Below are 18201 nucleotides of genomic sequence, written 5' to 3' on the forward strand. Positions count from 1 at the left end.
TCACTTCTTCCCAAGATAGAAGAAAATAGATAAATTGCTCCCTTAAGAGTTGATTCCGGGCTTGAGTAACGTGGCACCACACCCTTTCCTGGCTCGATAGGAGTCTAATCATAGTTGGACTATGATTTATTGTTCATTAGAGAGATCAGTGATACTTAAGGAGTTAGATGTAACTACAGGGATAAAATGGTATTTTTGATCTAGCTGTACTTACGAACAATTTGTGAATGGCATCGCGTTGTTGATTGGTTATATTCAATGGACACAGAAATATATCTGCAATGCGAGAAGTGCAGTTGTCGATCTTTAATGGAGTGTTCGACAGATAAAAAATGGTGAATAATTTAATTAAATAATTTATTAATTATTCAAGTACTGTTGGAGTTTCAAGCTGCAGGTCTAGAAGGTCCCTATAGCTCAACAGGGTATTTATGAGAATCAAATTTGGATTAATATGAATTTTTTAAATTAATCGAGGGAATTAATTATATGTGATATAATTTTTTTAATTTAATTATATATGATATAATTTTTTTAATTTAATTATATATGATATAATTACTATAGTGTATTTGATACATTATAATATAAAATTTATTTGAGAGGAAATAAATATTTGAATATGATTCAAATATTAATTATGGGAATTTGATTCATATAATTAAAATTAACATAAATGAGATTTATATTAAATATCATCGTTGAATGATAGCTCTAGAAAAAACTATTATTTCTAGCTCAATTTGGGCTCGTTATTGAATTTTATGAATTTATTTTCCTATTTTTGTAGTTACCGAGCAACCATGAGGTAGAATTGGTGATTTAGAGCTACAGGGGGTTAATTTGAAGCAATTTGGAGGTAATTTGAGCATTCGAGCTTCAAAGGAGTAGAAATTACGAAAATGCCCCTGTTAGAGCGTCATAACGCGCATGATTTCTGCTCCTTTGAAGCTCTAACAAGGGCATTTTCGTAACTTCTGCTCTTTTGAAGCTCAGATGCTCAAATCACCTCCAAATTGCTTCAAATTAATCATATTCAGCTCCAAATCGCCAATTCTATCTCATGGTTGCTTGGTACCTACAAAAATAGGAAAATAAACACATAAAATCTAATAACGAGCCCGAATTAAACTAGGAATAATACCTCTTTTTAAGAGCTATCAAACAACCACAACTTAATTCTTGCTCGTCCCCAGTAAGGTAGAAACACACAAGCAAATAGAATATAAAACTATTAAAGACATGCTAGCTTAATTTGCAAGGTTGTTACTCCAGTCTCAACAATCAGTTAGAATGAAATTTATAATTAAGAACGAAAATCAATTATGATCAATCAATGAAAAATAAAGTTAAGAATAGTTCTTAATCTATTCATGCATGAGTAAACCTAGAGTTTTGCTAGTTAAGCTTGCACGGCCTGGAAAAGTTTTAAAAAAGTTTTCATCTTGTTTTCCTCTTACACTAGCTCGGTTATCAACATTAAACATACCACACTTGCAAAAAAGAGGGCAACACTAAGACAAGGGTGCCTAAACACACACAAAAAATATAAAGGGCATTTATTTTACTGAGAAGGCTAGCTTTCACACCCAACCGTCGGGAACCTATCAGCTCTTTTCTCACGGGACCCTAACTAGACAGGTCGATGTAACTCTTTTCACCTCTATCCATGCACATACACACACTATTTTTTTGCAGGCAAGCTTGCTATTGCCTCATTTTTTATGGTTTTTTTTTTTTTTTAGAATTGCAACTATTTTGCTTTTCTTTTGCTTTCTTTTTTATTTCACAATAGGCCCTATTTTTATCCATTTTCTCTAGTTTTGCTAAAAAACAAGTGTGATTACTCCTAATCAAAGGTGGACCTTTCGGGGTGACAACAGAAGTACAAACCAGATAACTCAATTCCAAGCATGCAAGACTTTAATTTTGCAAAATAATGACTTAAAGATGCATGAGAGACAAGAAAATTTTTTAAACTTAGGTTAAAATCATGATCATGCTTTCCTAACATTCTTTCATGCAAATTTTATTATAGGAAGAGTGTGTCATAAACTATCATGATAACAACAGAGCAAACGAGCTAGCAAGACAATCAAAGCATAGAAGCATAGTCCGAGCACAACACTCAAGGACTACAAGCTAAAATAAAAACTACCCAACATGTACCCTACCCCAACTTGAAATAATACATTGTCCCCAAATGTATCTCAAATATAGCTTAATAAAAATAAAAACAAAGAAACGGAAAACCTCCCCTAATAACATAGTCACACTCGAGATGGTGGTGTCAGGCATCTCCTCTTCGCTCGATGAGGCTCTGGAGAGGCCTACAAAAGAAAGAAAAATAAAAGGAAAAACAAAAACAAAGGAAACCGAGGAAACAAATAGGAAAGGAATGCTAGCCTCAGTCGAAATTAGGAGAGTCTGGATCCCTCTGAAGACCGCCCTGGAAATCAATGCTAGCGTAGTAAAGATGGTTCTCTACAACAATGAAGTTCAATGTCCTCTCATTATGCCTCGCCCGACGCGTAGCCTCTAGACTCACTCGCAGTGACTCAATGGCCACCCTGAGCGCCTCAATGGATATCCTCAGGGCCTGATCCCCATAAGACTCCTGATGACGGGCAAAAATGCAAGTTATTATAGGCCTTTTATTTATAATTATGAGGGCTGTTAAGTAGAATATGCGATGATTGTACTAAGAATTTATGAGAAAATGAACTTGCATCGATCAACAATGAGAATCTCGGCTAACCCACTATTATGCGTTATTTTGCGTCCAATTGTCTATTTTTGTAGCGAACGCAGGAATCGATGCGGTGAATCTCGCCATCACAGAAGCGTCGCATACGCGATCGCATACGTTCGACGCAAGGATGTTGCGGCCACTAAACGTATGTGTCCATCGCATAGAGGTTGCGGCTACGGAATAATAACCATAATAGAGGATGAACGCAAAGGTGGTGGAATGCGTTGGTACTTCGGAAACCAACCATGAATGCATACCTCGGGAGTACCAAAAGGTAATGTTGACATTTCACCTACCACGCCGTTAGCAGTAGAGATTCAGAGCAGGTCCATCACGCCGTTAGCTGTAGAATTTCAGAGAAGGACCATTAATGTTATCGGCGATCGAACTCTACAAATAGAAACCTTAGAGCTCAACTTCAATTCATCCGAGCTTCTACCTTCGGGTAAATCCTTATGATCTAGACGAAAGTGTGAGAAGATATTCTTGAGAGTTCTTCATTCAACCATTCTGAGTGACGACCGGAGCCTCGCCGGAGATAGATCTCGAGAAAGACTACTCCACCACTCATCTATGGCACCACTGGCAACCTTGACACACATTTAATGGACGCAAGACATTGCCTATCTGGCCCTTCATATCTCTTCTACCTCTGTATTGTATTACATTGTGGCTTAAGAGATTAATACATTTTGTGATCAATGCATTTCTCTATTTCCTTCAATTCCATCTTCATTTTCTTATCATTCTTTACTTTCATCGCAAAGATTAAGTAAGATTGCTAGAGTATCACATACTTAACCAGGTGACATAGACATATGAAACATGTAGCAAACCACCAAGAGGTATGCGTTGCGCGAGTGTTATGAGAAAATCCTATTTGCTTAGTGTGATGCTATAGCAATGCTTGTCTATGAATTGTTCAATGGTACCTAACTGCCCAGGAGGGTAAGTGGCAGAATGTAGTAAGCAAAATAAGCAGTGTTCCTAGAGATAGGAATAATCTTATGTCAACCATATTTATGTGATTACCTTGTCTTATGAGTGCATCATTCATCATTTAGGCATACTTGAGAGAGTAATCTAAAAACCAAATCTAGGCTTGAGAGAGTTAGATTGGATCGCATAGGCAAGAATAGAGGCTTAGAGATAAGCTCTGTTTGCTATTACACAGTGTGTGCACCCTACAGATAGGATATGAAAGTATGTGGTCACATCGCATGCGTCCAGGAGTAGGATACGGTGGTATGCATTCATCTTGTTTATGTGTGAGAGCACGTGAGCAAGAATAGAGACTTAGACATAAGGCCTCTCGACACTATCGTATATACATCGCATGCGTCTTTGTCAAGTATGTGTAGCATAATTGCATAGCTTATGTTGGCTGGGGTTACTCTTGCAATCAAGCTTAGGGATGTGGTGAAGTCATCCCCGCCATTCTATCTATTTTCCCATGCATTTTATTACGCGTTAATAGTTGTCGTGTCTCTATATCTCATAGTCATACTTCCACTGCTTAATCTGTTAGTTAGGAGTAGGAGTAGCGCATAGCCCATAACCTTCAAAATTTTTTATTCTTCGTCGCAAACACTTTACTTCATAACATTTAGCTACAAGTCCCTGAGTTCGACCTCGGATCACCCGAGAAACTTGCGATCTCGTTATACTTGGCGAGAGAGCAAGAAAACTTATGGCAGGAACGCATAGTCATCAACGCATATTGCATATCCCGTAGTCCAAGGCATGACCAGTGACGCATGGAGAACGAACAGTGAACGCATATTTATTTACTCCATTTTCCACGCACCAACTCTTCTGCCACCAGAATCTTGTATTGATCCTGGGGATCAGCACCAGGAAGCTACTCAGCCGCGGGAACATCCCCATCCTCCCCGTCATCGTCAGAACTATGCTCCTCTGTACCTCGCCCACGAAAGGCGACAACCGATGACCTACAGATGGCGGTTCGATGCCCCATCCTCTCCTTGTCATCGGGAATCTCCAACCTAGACCTACGACATAGCTCGATAATCAAGCTAGGGTGCCCTAAGCTACCTATAGTGGAACACCATCCACAACGACGGATCGAAGCCCTGATAACTCGACCGATGTTGATAGACATCCCTTGGACTAGACAGTATAGGAGTTTGGCCCAGTCCTTGGTGACATATGTGAGGCGTAAGACCGACATCAATCTAGAACATACAAAAGCACTCCCTCTAAACTTTACAGCTACCCCTCTAAATTTGGCCCACTGAACTCCCGGACCACACAAGGCCTCTATTACCTCCTCTTCGGGGAACTGCTGAGAACAGAACCCATTGTACTCATCATTGAAGTCTCTTAAACCATGGACTTCATTGACGCAGGACGATGAAAAGGAGACTTTAATACCTCTCACCAACGAAAAGTTCCTCCTTTCCTCGATGTTGGCGTGGAACTCCCTAACCAATGGGACTACCGCCTCACCAAGATGAGTTGTCAAAGATTCCCACCCCCTCTGTTGTATGGCAAAAGTAATGTGTGGGTAAAAGTCGGCCTTTAGGGATAAAGCTCTTTCGGGGACAAGTTTCCTAGTGGAAACTACATAGTGATAACGATCTAATGCCCCTTGCAAGCTAAACCTAGGGTGTTCGAAGACTAGTTCGAGGTTTTGCCCACTCCCACTAGTGCTAGCATCTCCCCTTCCTACTCTCCTAAGACCCATTGAAAAATTTTCTAAATGAAAGCTCACAAAATTTGGTTCACCAGGGAAAAATTCAACCACTCCTCTCAATTCCTACCCAAAATCACACCAAATTTTCAACAATTGAACACAGATCCACCTGCACGCAGAAAATCCCAAACATCTTATTCGCATATTCAATATCAACCATTCATAAATCTTTAAACTCATTCATATTAAGCAAGAAAATCATGCAAATCAAGAAATTTCATACCATTCAGCAAATATATGAACAAATGAACAATGAATGGCTAAAAACTTACCTCAAATAAAGAAATCCCAAAATGCACAAAAATCTTGCCCTGGATTTCGAATTAGATGAAAAAACCCACAAAATCAAGGATGAACTAAGGGAGAATTTTGAAGATTTAGAAGAAAATATGAGGGAAATCAAGATTTGGTGGAAGAGAAGTGAAGAAATCGAAAGAAAATGAGAGAGGAGCGTCAGAAACAAAGAAGAAAGTGAAGAAAAAACCAATTGGCGTTGTGCAGAACTGCGTTTTTACGCAATTCTGCCTTGCAGCTTTGCAACGCGTCAATTGCAACGTCGTGACGTTGTACTTTAGTTATTTTTTTTCAAAAATTAATAAACAAACTTAAAAATCTGACCTGAGATAAAATAAAAATAAAAATAAAATAAACAAGATCTGACCTTAAAAAAACTTAGAAAAGAAAGGAAAAAACTAACCTAGAAAACTATAAAATAAAATTACAAGAAAAATTTTCACTTGGTTATCTCCAAAAAGAGCAATTTTTTAACGTCGGTTGCTCGATACGACATGTCCCTTATCAAGGTAAAAAGAAATTCTCGTATTTCTCTAGTCCTTTCTTGGATGAGTCAATATGGCCTGGTAAAGCCATAAGGGTTGAAAAGAACCAAACAGGTCGAGTTTGAAATTTTTTATTTTATTTAAAAAAGGAAAAAAGAAAGAACCAAAAGACACTCAATGATTGACTCTTCAAAAAATAAAGACTTTGACTCGACTGACTCGCAAGGTAAAAATGAGCTAAATTCAAAAATTAAAGAAATACTAGGACAAAGAACAAATCGAGGCTTGTGAGCCTCTAACTCTTTTACTAAGACTCCTCGAAGTAAACTTCAAATTCATACTTAACATCACCAACTTGTTTTGGACATGGCATGGGATAAACATCGTCATTTGAATTGGTCCAAGGAAATTCCTTAATAAGGTCGGCCTTAGTGCCACAAATGAATGAATGTTTTGAATGGTTTTCCTATGGAACGGGGGCTTGGGTCTCCAGATGAGACTCAATACACTCATGCTTACACTCAAAAAAACCATTAGCAAGTTCACACATTAAGGAATCCATCGTCTTACCTTGATTAGAAATTTGAGGAACCAACTGCTCAACTGAATCATCGATGCAAGTATCTCCACTACTCAACTCGACACTCTCAGAGAATAATTGTTCCCAAGACTCCTTAAGTCTCCTAACTGTTTGAGTAATTTGAGCAATGCGGTCACTGATATTCTAAAGCTCAGCACTAACTTCATATTCGGAATAGAAGTTATCCTGCTAGAAACTCAGGGGTTCTTGATAATTGTAGGGCATTCTTGCACAAACTCACTAGAGCATTTAGAAAGTTCCTTAACGATATCCTCTAAAGAAACACCTGTATTGGTAGACGAAGACGACATCGACAACGGAGTTTGGTTAGGCATCTCCCAAGGAGGATAGTATTCGCACTCAGGACCACGTGAAATCTGTATTGGTCAATAACCATAACTTGAACAATAGAGGTTAGTTCGGATGACTTCTAAGTTCACTAATCTCACTTACCTCATGTGTTCTCCGTCGTGTCGCTTGAAGTGCATAATAGATGTTCATGTCATCTACCATGGAAAAACAAGTAGACATAAGAAAAAAAAAAACTAATTTTAGGCTTTTAAGGTTTAAGAGTCAATTCTAACTAAAAGATATTAATTGGCGTGCTTCCCCGGCAACGGCACCATTTTGTTCAAGCTTTTTACGATGTCGTTAATTCTCGAAAAGCACTACGAAACAAAAGAAAAATTGTGAATACCGAATTACTCCCATCACTACAAAGATGTAGCAACAGTGGTAAGCCCGAGACGATTTGGTAGTCATGCATGCATTAATTCAGTTAAGGTAATCAATTTAATTTTTTATTTAGGTCATATTTACCTTACGAGTTAGTCGAGTCAGGGTCTTTATTTTCTGAAGAGTCAGTCCTTGAGTCTTTTGATTCTTTCTTTTTTCCCTTTTTAAATAAAATAAAAAAATTTCAAATTCGACCTGTCTAATTCTTTTTAGAACCCTTATGGCTTTACCAGGCCATAACGACTCATCCAAGAAAGAACTAGAGAAATACGAGAATTTCTCTGTACCTTGATAAGGGATAAGTCGGGTCAAGCAACTGACATTAAAAATTTGCACTTCCTGGAGACAGCCAGGTGAAAATTTTTCTTCTAATTTAATTTTATTGTTTTCTAGGTTTTTTTTTTTTAGTTTTTTCTTGTATTTTTTAAGTTTTGTTTAGGTCAGATTTTGTTTATTTTATTTTTATTTTCATTTTATTTTGGGTAACATTTTCTAAGTTTGTTTATTTTAATTTTTTTAAAAAAAATTAATTAGGGCACAAAGTTGCCACGCTGTAATCGCAGCGTTGCAACGCTGCGAGGCAGAATTGCGCAAAAACACAGTTCTGCACAGCGCCAATTGGTTTTTTCTTCACCTTCTTCTTCGTTTTCGACATTCACTCTCTCATTTTCTTCCGATTTGTTCACTTCTCTTCTACCAAATCTTGATTTCCCTCCCATTTTCTTCCAAATCTTTAAGATTCTCCCTTAGTTCATCCTTGGTTTTGTGGATTTTTTTTATCCAATCCGAAATCTAGGGCGAGGTTTTTGTGCATTTTGGGATTTCTTCATTTGAGGTAAATTTTTAGGCATTCATTGTTCAGTTATTCATATATTTGCTGAATGGTATGCAATTTCTTGATTTGCATGACTTTCTTGCTTAATATTAATGAGTTTGAAGATTTTTGAATTGTTGATATTGAATATATGAATAAGATGTTTGGAATTTTCTACGTGCACCTGGATTTGTGTTCGATTGTTGAAAATTTGGTGTGATTTTGGGTAGGAATTGAAAGGAGTGGCTGAATTTTTCCCTGGTGAACCAAATTTTGTGAGCTTTCATTTAGAAAATTTTTCAATAGGTCTGAGGAGAGTAGGATGGAGAGATGCTAACACTAATGGGAGTGGGCAAAACCCCAAACCAGTCTTCGAGCACCCTAGGTTTAGCTCGCAAGGAGGCATAGATCATTATCACTACATAGTTTCCACTAGGAAACTTATCCAGAGAGAGCCTTATCCCTAGAGGCTGACTTTTACCCACACATCACTACTGCCATACAGTAGAGGCAGTGGGAATCTTTGGCAGCCCATCTTGGCAAGGCAGTAGTCCCATTGGTTAGGGAGTTCTACACCAACATCGACGAAGGGAGGGACTTTTCATTGGTGAGAGGTATTAGAGTCTCCTTTTCATCATCTCGCATCAATAAAGTCTATGGTTTAAGAGACTTCAATGATGAGTACAATGGGTTTTGTTACCACCAATTCCCCAAGGAGGAGGTAATAGAGGCTTTGTGTGGTCTGGGAGTTCGGTGGGCTAGGTCTAAAGGGATAGCTGTGAGGTTCAGAGGGACGAACATGTCCGTTTCTAGCCAAATATGGCATGCTTTTATATGTTCCAGATTGATGCCGGTCTTACGCCTCACAGATAGCATCAAGGACTAGGCCAAACTTCTGTACTATCTAGTCCAAGGGATGTCTATCAACATCGGTCGAGTCATTAGTGAAGGATCTCAATTCGAGAGTTCCATGAGCGGGCTTAGATAGCTCCGATTTCACAGTGACCGAAATATAAACGATATACATTCTATACTAACAGTTATGCATATTAAACTCATCAACAACATGCTCAAAATACGATAAAATATAAAGAAAGGGGTTCATACCAGAGGAAGACAATTTTCTTTTGTGTAAACCCACAGCAGCGGAAAACTCCATCGATCTATCAGCACCCAGCGAGTCTCTCGACTATTACTGCACGATCCGAACGTACACGAATAAGGATTCGGGGACAACACCACCACCAGGGAAACCAAGGTATCCTCGGCGTAAAAAAACCCAAAGTGTGGGCTCTGGTGAGTTTGGTAGAGGACGGAGGAAAGGGTATCGTGTAAACGACAAGCGCGTACGAGAAGAACTTACCTATTGTATAGCGCGGACGCTTATCGTATAGTAAAACTACACGATCGTTTAGGAAAAACTGGACGATCGTTTAGGAAAGTGGTATACGATCGTTTATGGAACGTGTGAACCAAACGATCGTTTAGACAAAAGAGAATCTATCATATAGGCTCTCAGCGATCGATCTTTCACGGTTTCTTTTAGGGCGTGGGATATCAAAGCACGACTGAATGAATGATAAAAAATGAAAACGATTTTCAATCTTTAACCCGCCAGTTACCTTAACCTTCGCAGACCCCACGTTCCCCACGTTCATACGTGATAGAATTGGTTAATTATTAAATAATTAATCAATTAATTTATTTAATAAATATAATCATATTATATTTATATCCTATAGTTTGATATCATTTATCTACTATAGTATTTTTCCTCTACTTGATATAAATCATATTTATATCTAATTTCCTCTAAAATAATGTATCTCATACATTTAGCCAATTATATCATATATAATTAACCATTCCAATTATATCATATATTATTGTACTTCCTCTTGTCAATTTGAACATTTCAAATAAACCCAAACACTGGTTCTCGATTTTATCCAAGCTACCAAGGTCATCCTAGTGAAGCGAAGTCTCTGTCATGAACGGTGTTATATAATGAGACATTAGCACTTCGTGGTCAAGTCTTATACAAACTCTTTGTATAGGACGCCCCCGCTCGCATGTCCCCAACACGAATGATCAGGATCAGATCATCTGTGTCAAGTCACAACATTTGTGACCATTCCACAAAGCGGGCCGCTTCCGTAGCATTGAAGGTTTCCCTCCTATATCTATATACTACAGACCATTTTGGGTATCACTCAAGACATGATCCACTTGTATGTCACCATATACATGCTTGAGTCATATACAAATAACCAGAGATTTTATGTTTATTGGTTGTGGTAAAGCAAATAAAACAAGTAAATGAGCAAAATAATAAGAGGGGAAGTAAATATCATATATTAACAATCACAGGTATTCGTATGTACTATTTACAAACTACAGGACACAAGACTTTAGGGCATCAACCCCAACAATCTCCCACTTGTCTTAAAGCGAAGTGGGGTGTACAAAAACTGAGTACAAAATAATAAACTAGGGCACAAAAGCCCAGTACAATAAAATCTCCCACTTACCCTAGTTCAGCCGCGGGCGATCCTGTAGACCCATGCTCCGTAGGATACCCTCAAACACTGTAGCCATGAGAGCCTTCTTAAATAGGTCAGAAGCCTTATGCTCTGAAGCGATCTGCGTGACAATCACGTCTCCTCGATGCACTATCTCGCGGATCAAATGATACTTCCGCTCTATGTGTTTACCGCGCCGGTGACTCCTTGGTTCTTTGAAGTTCGCCACTGCCCCACTATTATCACAATAGAGGGTAATGGGCCTAGACACATCTGAAACAACTTCCTGAGCCACACGGCTTCCTTAGCAGCTTTGAAAGCCACTACGTACTTCGCCTCCATAGTGGAGTCGGTGATGCACCCCTGCTTAGTGGTTCGCCACACTACAGCTCCTCCATTAAGAGTGAAGACTGACCCTGATGTGGATTTGCGAGAGTCCTTATCAGTCTGAAAGTCAAAATCCATGTATCTTGCAAGGATCAAATCCTTAGAACCATACACGAGCATGTAATTCCTCGTTCTCCAAAGATACTTGAGGATATTCTTCATTGCGGTCCAGTGACCCGAGCCTGGGTTAAATTGATACCTACTGACTATGCCCACAGTGTAGCAGATGTCTGGACGAGTACAGAGCATCGCGTACATCAAATTGCCAACGGTAGACGCATATGGGACCCGTATCATTTCCTCAACCTCTTGAGGTGTCTTAGGACACATTTCCTTAGACAAAATGACTCCATGCCTGAACAACAGTAAGCGTCTCTTGGAGTCCTGCATCGAGTACTTGAGCAATATCTTGTCAATGTACGATGCCTGAGATAGTGCTAGCACTTTGTTCTTACGATCCTGAAAAATCTAGATCTCTAAAACAAACTGAGCCTTTCCCAAATCTTTCATTTGGAATTGGGTCGCTAGCCAGTTCTTAACTGTAGTCAGTAGACCTACATCATTTCCAATGCGTAGGATATCGTCTATATACAACACTAAGAAGACTACTGAAGCATTGATGATCTTCTTGTAGACACAAGGTTCATCAACGTTTTGGTCAAAGCCATACGACTTGATCGCAATATCAAATCATATGTTCCAAGATCGAGACGCCTGTTTCAGTTCATAAATGGATCGATTCAGTTTGCAAACCTTTTGCTCTTGACCTTGGGCTATGAATCCCTTGGGCTGCACCATATAAATGGTCTCCTCAAAATTGCCATTCAGAAAGGTTGTCTCGACGTCCATTTGCCAGATCTCATAATTTTAATAAGCTGCAATGGACAGAAGGATGCGGACCAACTTTAACATGGCAACAGACGAGAAAGTCTCCTCATAGTCGACTCCCTCTACCTAGGTATAACCCTTTGCCACAAGGCGAGCTTTGAAGGTCTGTACCTTTCCATCAGCACCTTGTTTGCGCTTGTAGAACCATTTACAACCTATAGGGCTAACCCCATCAGGTTGATCCATAAGATCCCATACTAAGTTGAAGTACATCGACTCCATCTCGAGATCCATGGTCTTGACCCATTCATCCTGGTCAACATCCTCCATTGCCTTCTTATAAGACAAATGATCCTCAACGTCGCCATCTGCTACCATAGTAAGGATTTCCGTGAAACCCAGATAGCGAACGGGTGGGTTCGCAACCCTCTCACTACGTCGAGGTTCCCTCAACTCTTGAGGTGGAACCGACCTACTGGATAAACTCCCATCAACAACTCTTGTTGATGTAGCAGGCTTTTCAATAAATCTTGTTGAAGTTTCAGTAGTTTCATTGGAAAGCTCACGTAACACGACTTTGCTTCATGGACTGTACTCTCTTATATGATCCTCCTCCAAAAAAGTAGCGTTTATTGAAACAAACACTCTATTTTCCGTCGGATCATAAAAATAACCCCTTCATGTATCTGGTAGCCTACAAAGAGGCATAACTTTGATCGTGGTTCCAACTTCTTAGGATTACCCTCAAGCACATGTGCAGGGCAACCCCAAATGTGGAAATGACGTAAACTAGCTTTACGCCCATTCTACAACTCCAGAGGTGTTCTTATAACACTCTTGGAGGGAACACAGTTGAGTATGTACACCGCAGTCTCCACTACGAAACCCCAAAACGAGTCCGGTAAGGAAGCGTAACTCATCATCGAACGAACCATGTCTAACAAGGTTCTATTTCTCCTCTCCGCTACACCATTTTGTTGAGGTGTACCCGACGCTGAGATTGGGAAACGATTCCATGTTCTATCAAATAGTCCTGGAATTCAGAGTCCAAAAACTCTCCACCTCGATCTGATCGAAGCGTTTTAATTTGTCTATCCAATGCGTTTTCAACTTCAGCCTTGAACTCTTTGAACTTTTCAAAGGATTCAGACTTTCGTTGCAAAAGATAAACATATCTGTACCTAGAGTAATCATTAGTAAAACTAATAAAATACTCATAGCCACCTCGGGCTCGCACATTCATAAGACCACAAAGGTCAAAATGTACTAACTCAAGAGGCTCTTTGGCTCTAAAACCTTTTCCAGGAAAAGGATGTTTAGTCATCTTACCCTCAAGGCAAGATTCGTACACAGGTAAAGAATTTTCTTCTAACTCACTTAGAAATCCATTATTCACCAATCTCTCAATCCTATTGAGATTGATGTTCCCTAAACGTAGATGCCAAAGTTGGGCATTTTCTTTTGGAGAAATTCGTTGACGTTTTGATTGAGTTACGACAGTTCTGAACATTTTAGTATTATGAAGGGAATTAATGGCTAACGGCCTTAGCACATATAAATTTGATTCCAGATTTGCTGTGAAAATAAAGACACCGTCTTTATGAATAAACATTTTACTCAAATTAAAAGAAATAGTGTATTTACATTGCAATAAGCACTTTACAGAAATAAGGTTCCTTTTTAAGTCAGGAACAATATATACATCATTTAAATTTAGAAACCTATTCTGTAAAGTCAACTGGATCCCTCCCATTGCCATAGTTGAGATGACGTGCCCGGTGTCTACTCGCATTGTCATCTCACTAGCCTCTAGCTGTCGCAAGGATCTAATCCCCTGAAAAAAAAAAAAAGAACAAACATGGTTAGTGACGCCTGAATCAATTATCCAGGCAGAATCATCATTTTCTGCTAAACAAGTTTTGAGTACAAATAAATCATATTTACCTTTATCTGCCTTGACCTCAGCCTGGCTGCTTTCTTCTCTTTCAGATACCGAGGACAGTTCCTCTTCCAATGTCCATCCTGATTGCAATGGAAATATTTTCCTTTAACAACTGGTTGATGCCTTCTCAGGGCGACAAACGATGGGTTAGCAGGTGCCTTCCCTTTTCCCTTACCACCCTTCTTCTTCTTCCCCTTTGCAGAGTTAGAAGTATAAAGTGCAGACTTCGTTCCTGAGGTCGAATCTCTATGGAACGTCCTTGAGGATGAAGCAACATTTGCCTCACCCTTCTGCCTTTCCTTACTTTTCAATAAAGATTGGTATGTATGCAACTCGTTGAGGAGAGTTGTAAGGTTATATTTCACTTTGTTAAGAATCACATTACTAACAAAGTGCAGAAAGCTCTCCGGCAAAGAATGCAAGATTATGCTAACCTGGCTGCCCTCATCGATGGTAGACCTATTCAACTCCGCCACATTGAAGTGGACCATCATTTTTAACACATGTTCACGAACAGAGGTGCCATCTTACATTTTGGAGTTGAATATATATTTTAGAGTGTCATGCATAAGCTGTTCAGACGGTTGTCCAAACATCCCCGCAGAGACTCCATGATCTTACGAGCTGAGACCATAGGCTCATGCTTCTTGGCCAAGACGTCAGAAAGACTTGCCAAGATATAGGCTTAGGTCTTCTCATTCACCATTGTCTATCGCTTGTATGCCTCCTGAACATTTCGAGCGACAATTGGAGTTGGAATAGGAAGACAAACCTCCGTGAGAGCGAACATGAGATCCTCGATGATTAGGATCGTCGTGATCATATGTTTCCATGTTGAAAAATTGTCGCCAGTCAATTTTTCGGTGCTTAACAAAGATAAGGTAGTTGTAGCCTTTTGAAAAAAGCTGCTGAAAATACGAACAAATCTTGATTATTTTTGCTAAACCACTTTTAAACCAATTAGTTTTGCAAAACAGTTTCAAGTACCCTAAGAGACTTCTATTTTGCAATGATGTCCCAATGAGTCAGGACAAACGCCACCGGTGGGGTGATCAGTTGCCCCTTCACTGGGATGAGACATTCTTAACCATTAGGCAGAACCAACTCTTGGAACTGAACCTAACAGTCACCATTTTTTGGTCCAGAATCATTAACATTTAACTATTCCGTGTAAGTGTAACCCCTCATTTTCGGTGCCAGAGTCCCGCCCTAATGCGCTTACCGTAGGGAAAAGACAGATTAGAACAAGAGACTAAGTTACCTTATCCTCTTACAGGAGATCAAATAAAGAAATGCGCAAAACTGCCATCCTTTAAGGGGATACTCTCAGGGTAGCTCGAAGCGATGCACAGTAACTTTATTTAACCTAACGAGGGAGACCGAGGGATATGTTGCCGCACTTCTCGCTCCCACTTACTATGAATATTCTCTCCATCCACTTTCTTATTGACCTACCCAAACACCGTCCGTTGGGGGGATACGCCAAAGGTGCCGCGAGGCCGAGGATAGATCTCACAGTGTAGACTTTAGGAGAAAAGTGAAAGGTTTAAGTGAAGCATCTTATGCCCCAAGTACCTCCCACTGAATGTTCTACCTATGGATTCATTAACCTAGACAATCTGGCTACTGATTTTAGTCTAAGTGGTCTTTTTAAAGTTTGCTCATAAACAACGCTTGTTTATGAAATATAAACAAGTTCAAGTAGTCACATTTAAACACTTTAATGGACTGTCCTTAACTTGCATGCATGCATCAAATCTATCTAATTCACTTTTCCAGGTAAGTTCCCAGGTAGGGGTGTTACGTTTCCATCAACTTAAATACCCCAGCCTAGATAGAACCCACCTTAGACAAAAGGTCCCTTATAGATAGATTTGCTACACTTTAACCTTTTATTAACCAATTTAATCCTATTAAACTGATTAAAAGATTAAAGCCTTAGGGTTGCTAATCATATTAGAACCGTGATCTTAGGTTTATGTGATCCAAGTTTTAAACATTTTAAAACACGAATTAAACCTAAGTTAGCATGCATGTCTTTGTTATTGCTTTTAGTTCTAATTTCTCTTTAACTCTTAAAAAGAAACAATTAAAAATCATTGCACATAACGAGGTATTTATAACAATTATAACGTAACCTATGTGTCATACTTCATGCAATGTCCAGTCATTACTATATAACTTTTATATAAAGCATAATAACCAAGTAAACATGCTATTCTTCATCCTTATACTATAACAATTATAATATAAAGATGATACATGTCAATGTTTTTTATGCATGCATAAATATAACTCTTATATTAATGATGCATGAACATGCTCTTACATAATAAAATCATGTTTCTCTAAATTATAATAATTACAATAAAGAGATGATGCATGCTCAATGCATAACCTAAGGTGGGATTTACTATATGTGCATACTATATGACATATTAGACATACATCGCATGTATTAAACAGATAAATTAACGGATCGGGATGAGCCTTTAAACCAAAAAGAACCGGAATGAAAAACTCTATCTATTACATTTGTTATCGAGCAAACCGGTTCACAGGAGAACCGGATCTTGAACCACGAGGAGGTCTCCATCGTGTAGCAATCTTTAGCAGGTAGACGATCGTTCGGCGTGCACTAGACGACAGGAACTTTAACAAACGATCGCGTAGAAGACAACGAGGCTGCGAAGCTTAATCGTCCATGCAATCGTGTAGCAGGACGATAGATAAACGGTTTACCTTGAGTTACTAAGCGATCGTTTAGTCAGTTACTAAGCGATGAAGCTTGCTAACCTAAACAATCGTCTAACGCGCTTTAAACGATACATGAGCGTCTGATCGTTTAACCGATGCGTGCAACTTAGTAAACGATTTACCTTGCGATGCTAAGCAATCGTTTAGTCAGTTACTAAGCGATGAAGCTTGCTGACCTAAACGATCGTCTAGCTCGCGCACGCATTAAACGATACTCAAAAATTTCGTGCCCAATCGTCTTCCCGACACGACCAATGCTTGATCGCATACCCCATCGTTCAACCGATGCTTTCAACCATGATTGCTTAGTTCTTCATCTTCACGATGCGATGGACAACGATCGCATAGAAACTTGTCTGCATAATGCGATCAACCGTAGATCATCTCCTTCCTTGAAGTGCCGCAACCTTTGCCCAAAACTTCGACGAACGACTCAAGACTTCAAACACTTTGAATACAGACTCAATGACGATTATATATGCCCAAAAACGCAGGGGCCTTTACATACAACCGCAAATGTAAAAGGAATTTAAACAGACCGAGGTAAATCATCCCGATAACATCCATTAATCCGGCATAACCACAACAATATTAACATTTAAAACAACGTAGAAATGCACCACCATGAATGTAAACGTTATTTCGTTGCAACAAATGAAATCGGAGTATTAAAAACCTGGCTCTGATACCAATTGAAGGATCTCAATTCGAGAGTTCCATGAGCAGGCTTAGATCGCTCCGATGTCACAGTGACTGGAATATAAACGATATACATTCTATACTAACAGTTATGCATATTAAACTCATCAACAACATGCTCAGAATACGGTAAAATATAGAGAAAGGGGTTCATACTAGAGGAAGACGATCTTCTTTTGTGTGAACCCACAGCAGTGGAAAACTCCACCAATCTACCAGCACCCAGCGAGTCTCTCGACTGTTACTGCATGATCCAACGTACATGAACAAGGATTCAGGGACAACATCACCACCAGGGAAACCCAGGTATCCTCAGCATCAAAAAACCAAATGTGTGGGCTCTGGTGAGTTTGGTAAAGGACGGAGGAAAGGGTATCGTGTAGACGACAAGCGCGTACAAGAAGAACTCTACTATCATATAGCGGGGACGCTTATCATATAGTAAACTACACGATCATTTAGGAAAAACTGGACGATCGTTTAGGAAAGTGGTATAAGATCGTTTAGGGAACGCGTGAACCAGACGATCATTTAGACGAAAGACAATCTATCGTATAGGCTCTCGATGATCGATCTTTCACGGTTTCTTTTAGGGCGTGGGATATCAAAGCACGACTGAATGAATGATAAAAAATGAAAACGATTTTCAATCTTTAACCCACCGGTTACCTTAACCTTCACAACCCCCAC

The 18201-nt window shown here is 39.3% G+C and overlaps 1 protein-coding gene across 1 annotated transcript; it reads right to left on the reverse strand.

Moving 5' to 3' along the window:
* Positions 1 to 7024: 7024 nt before the first annotated feature.
* Positions 7025 to 18201, reverse strand: LOC150036572 (uncharacterized). Its single transcript, XM_090313172.1, has 4 exons — positions 14058 to 18201; positions 13707 to 13947; positions 7281 to 7333; positions 7025 to 7204 (listed from the first exon to the last, which is right to left on the reverse strand). Exons 1-4 carry the CDS (start codon positions 14547 to 14549, stop codon positions 7025 to 7027), a joined length of 966 nt encoding a protein of 321 aa, XP_090169298.1. The 5' UTR covers positions 14550 to 18201.

Source organism: Benincasa hispida, chromosome 4, assembly GCF_027475165.1.
Source record: "Benincasa hispida cultivar pf3 chromosome 4, pf3_genome.v1.1, whole genome shotgun sequence".
Lineage (NCBI taxonomy): Eukaryota > Viridiplantae > Streptophyta > Magnoliopsida > Cucurbitales > Cucurbitaceae > Benincasa > Benincasa hispida.

Bases quoted from the DNA above. Each gene is read 5' to 3' on its own strand.
- LOC150036572 (XM_090313172.1), bottom strand. From the start codon at position 14,549: ATGATGGTCCACTTCAATGTGGCGGAGTTGAATAGGTCTACCATCGAT. The intron at 13,948-14,057 runs GTAAATATGATT...TTTTTTTTTCAG, and splicing joins TGAGGTCAAGGCAGATAAAG to GGGATTAGATCCTTGCGACA. The intron at 7,205-7,280 runs GTAAGTGAGATT...TGACCAATACAG, and splicing joins CACGACGGAGAACACATGAG to ATTTCACGTGGTCCTGAGTG.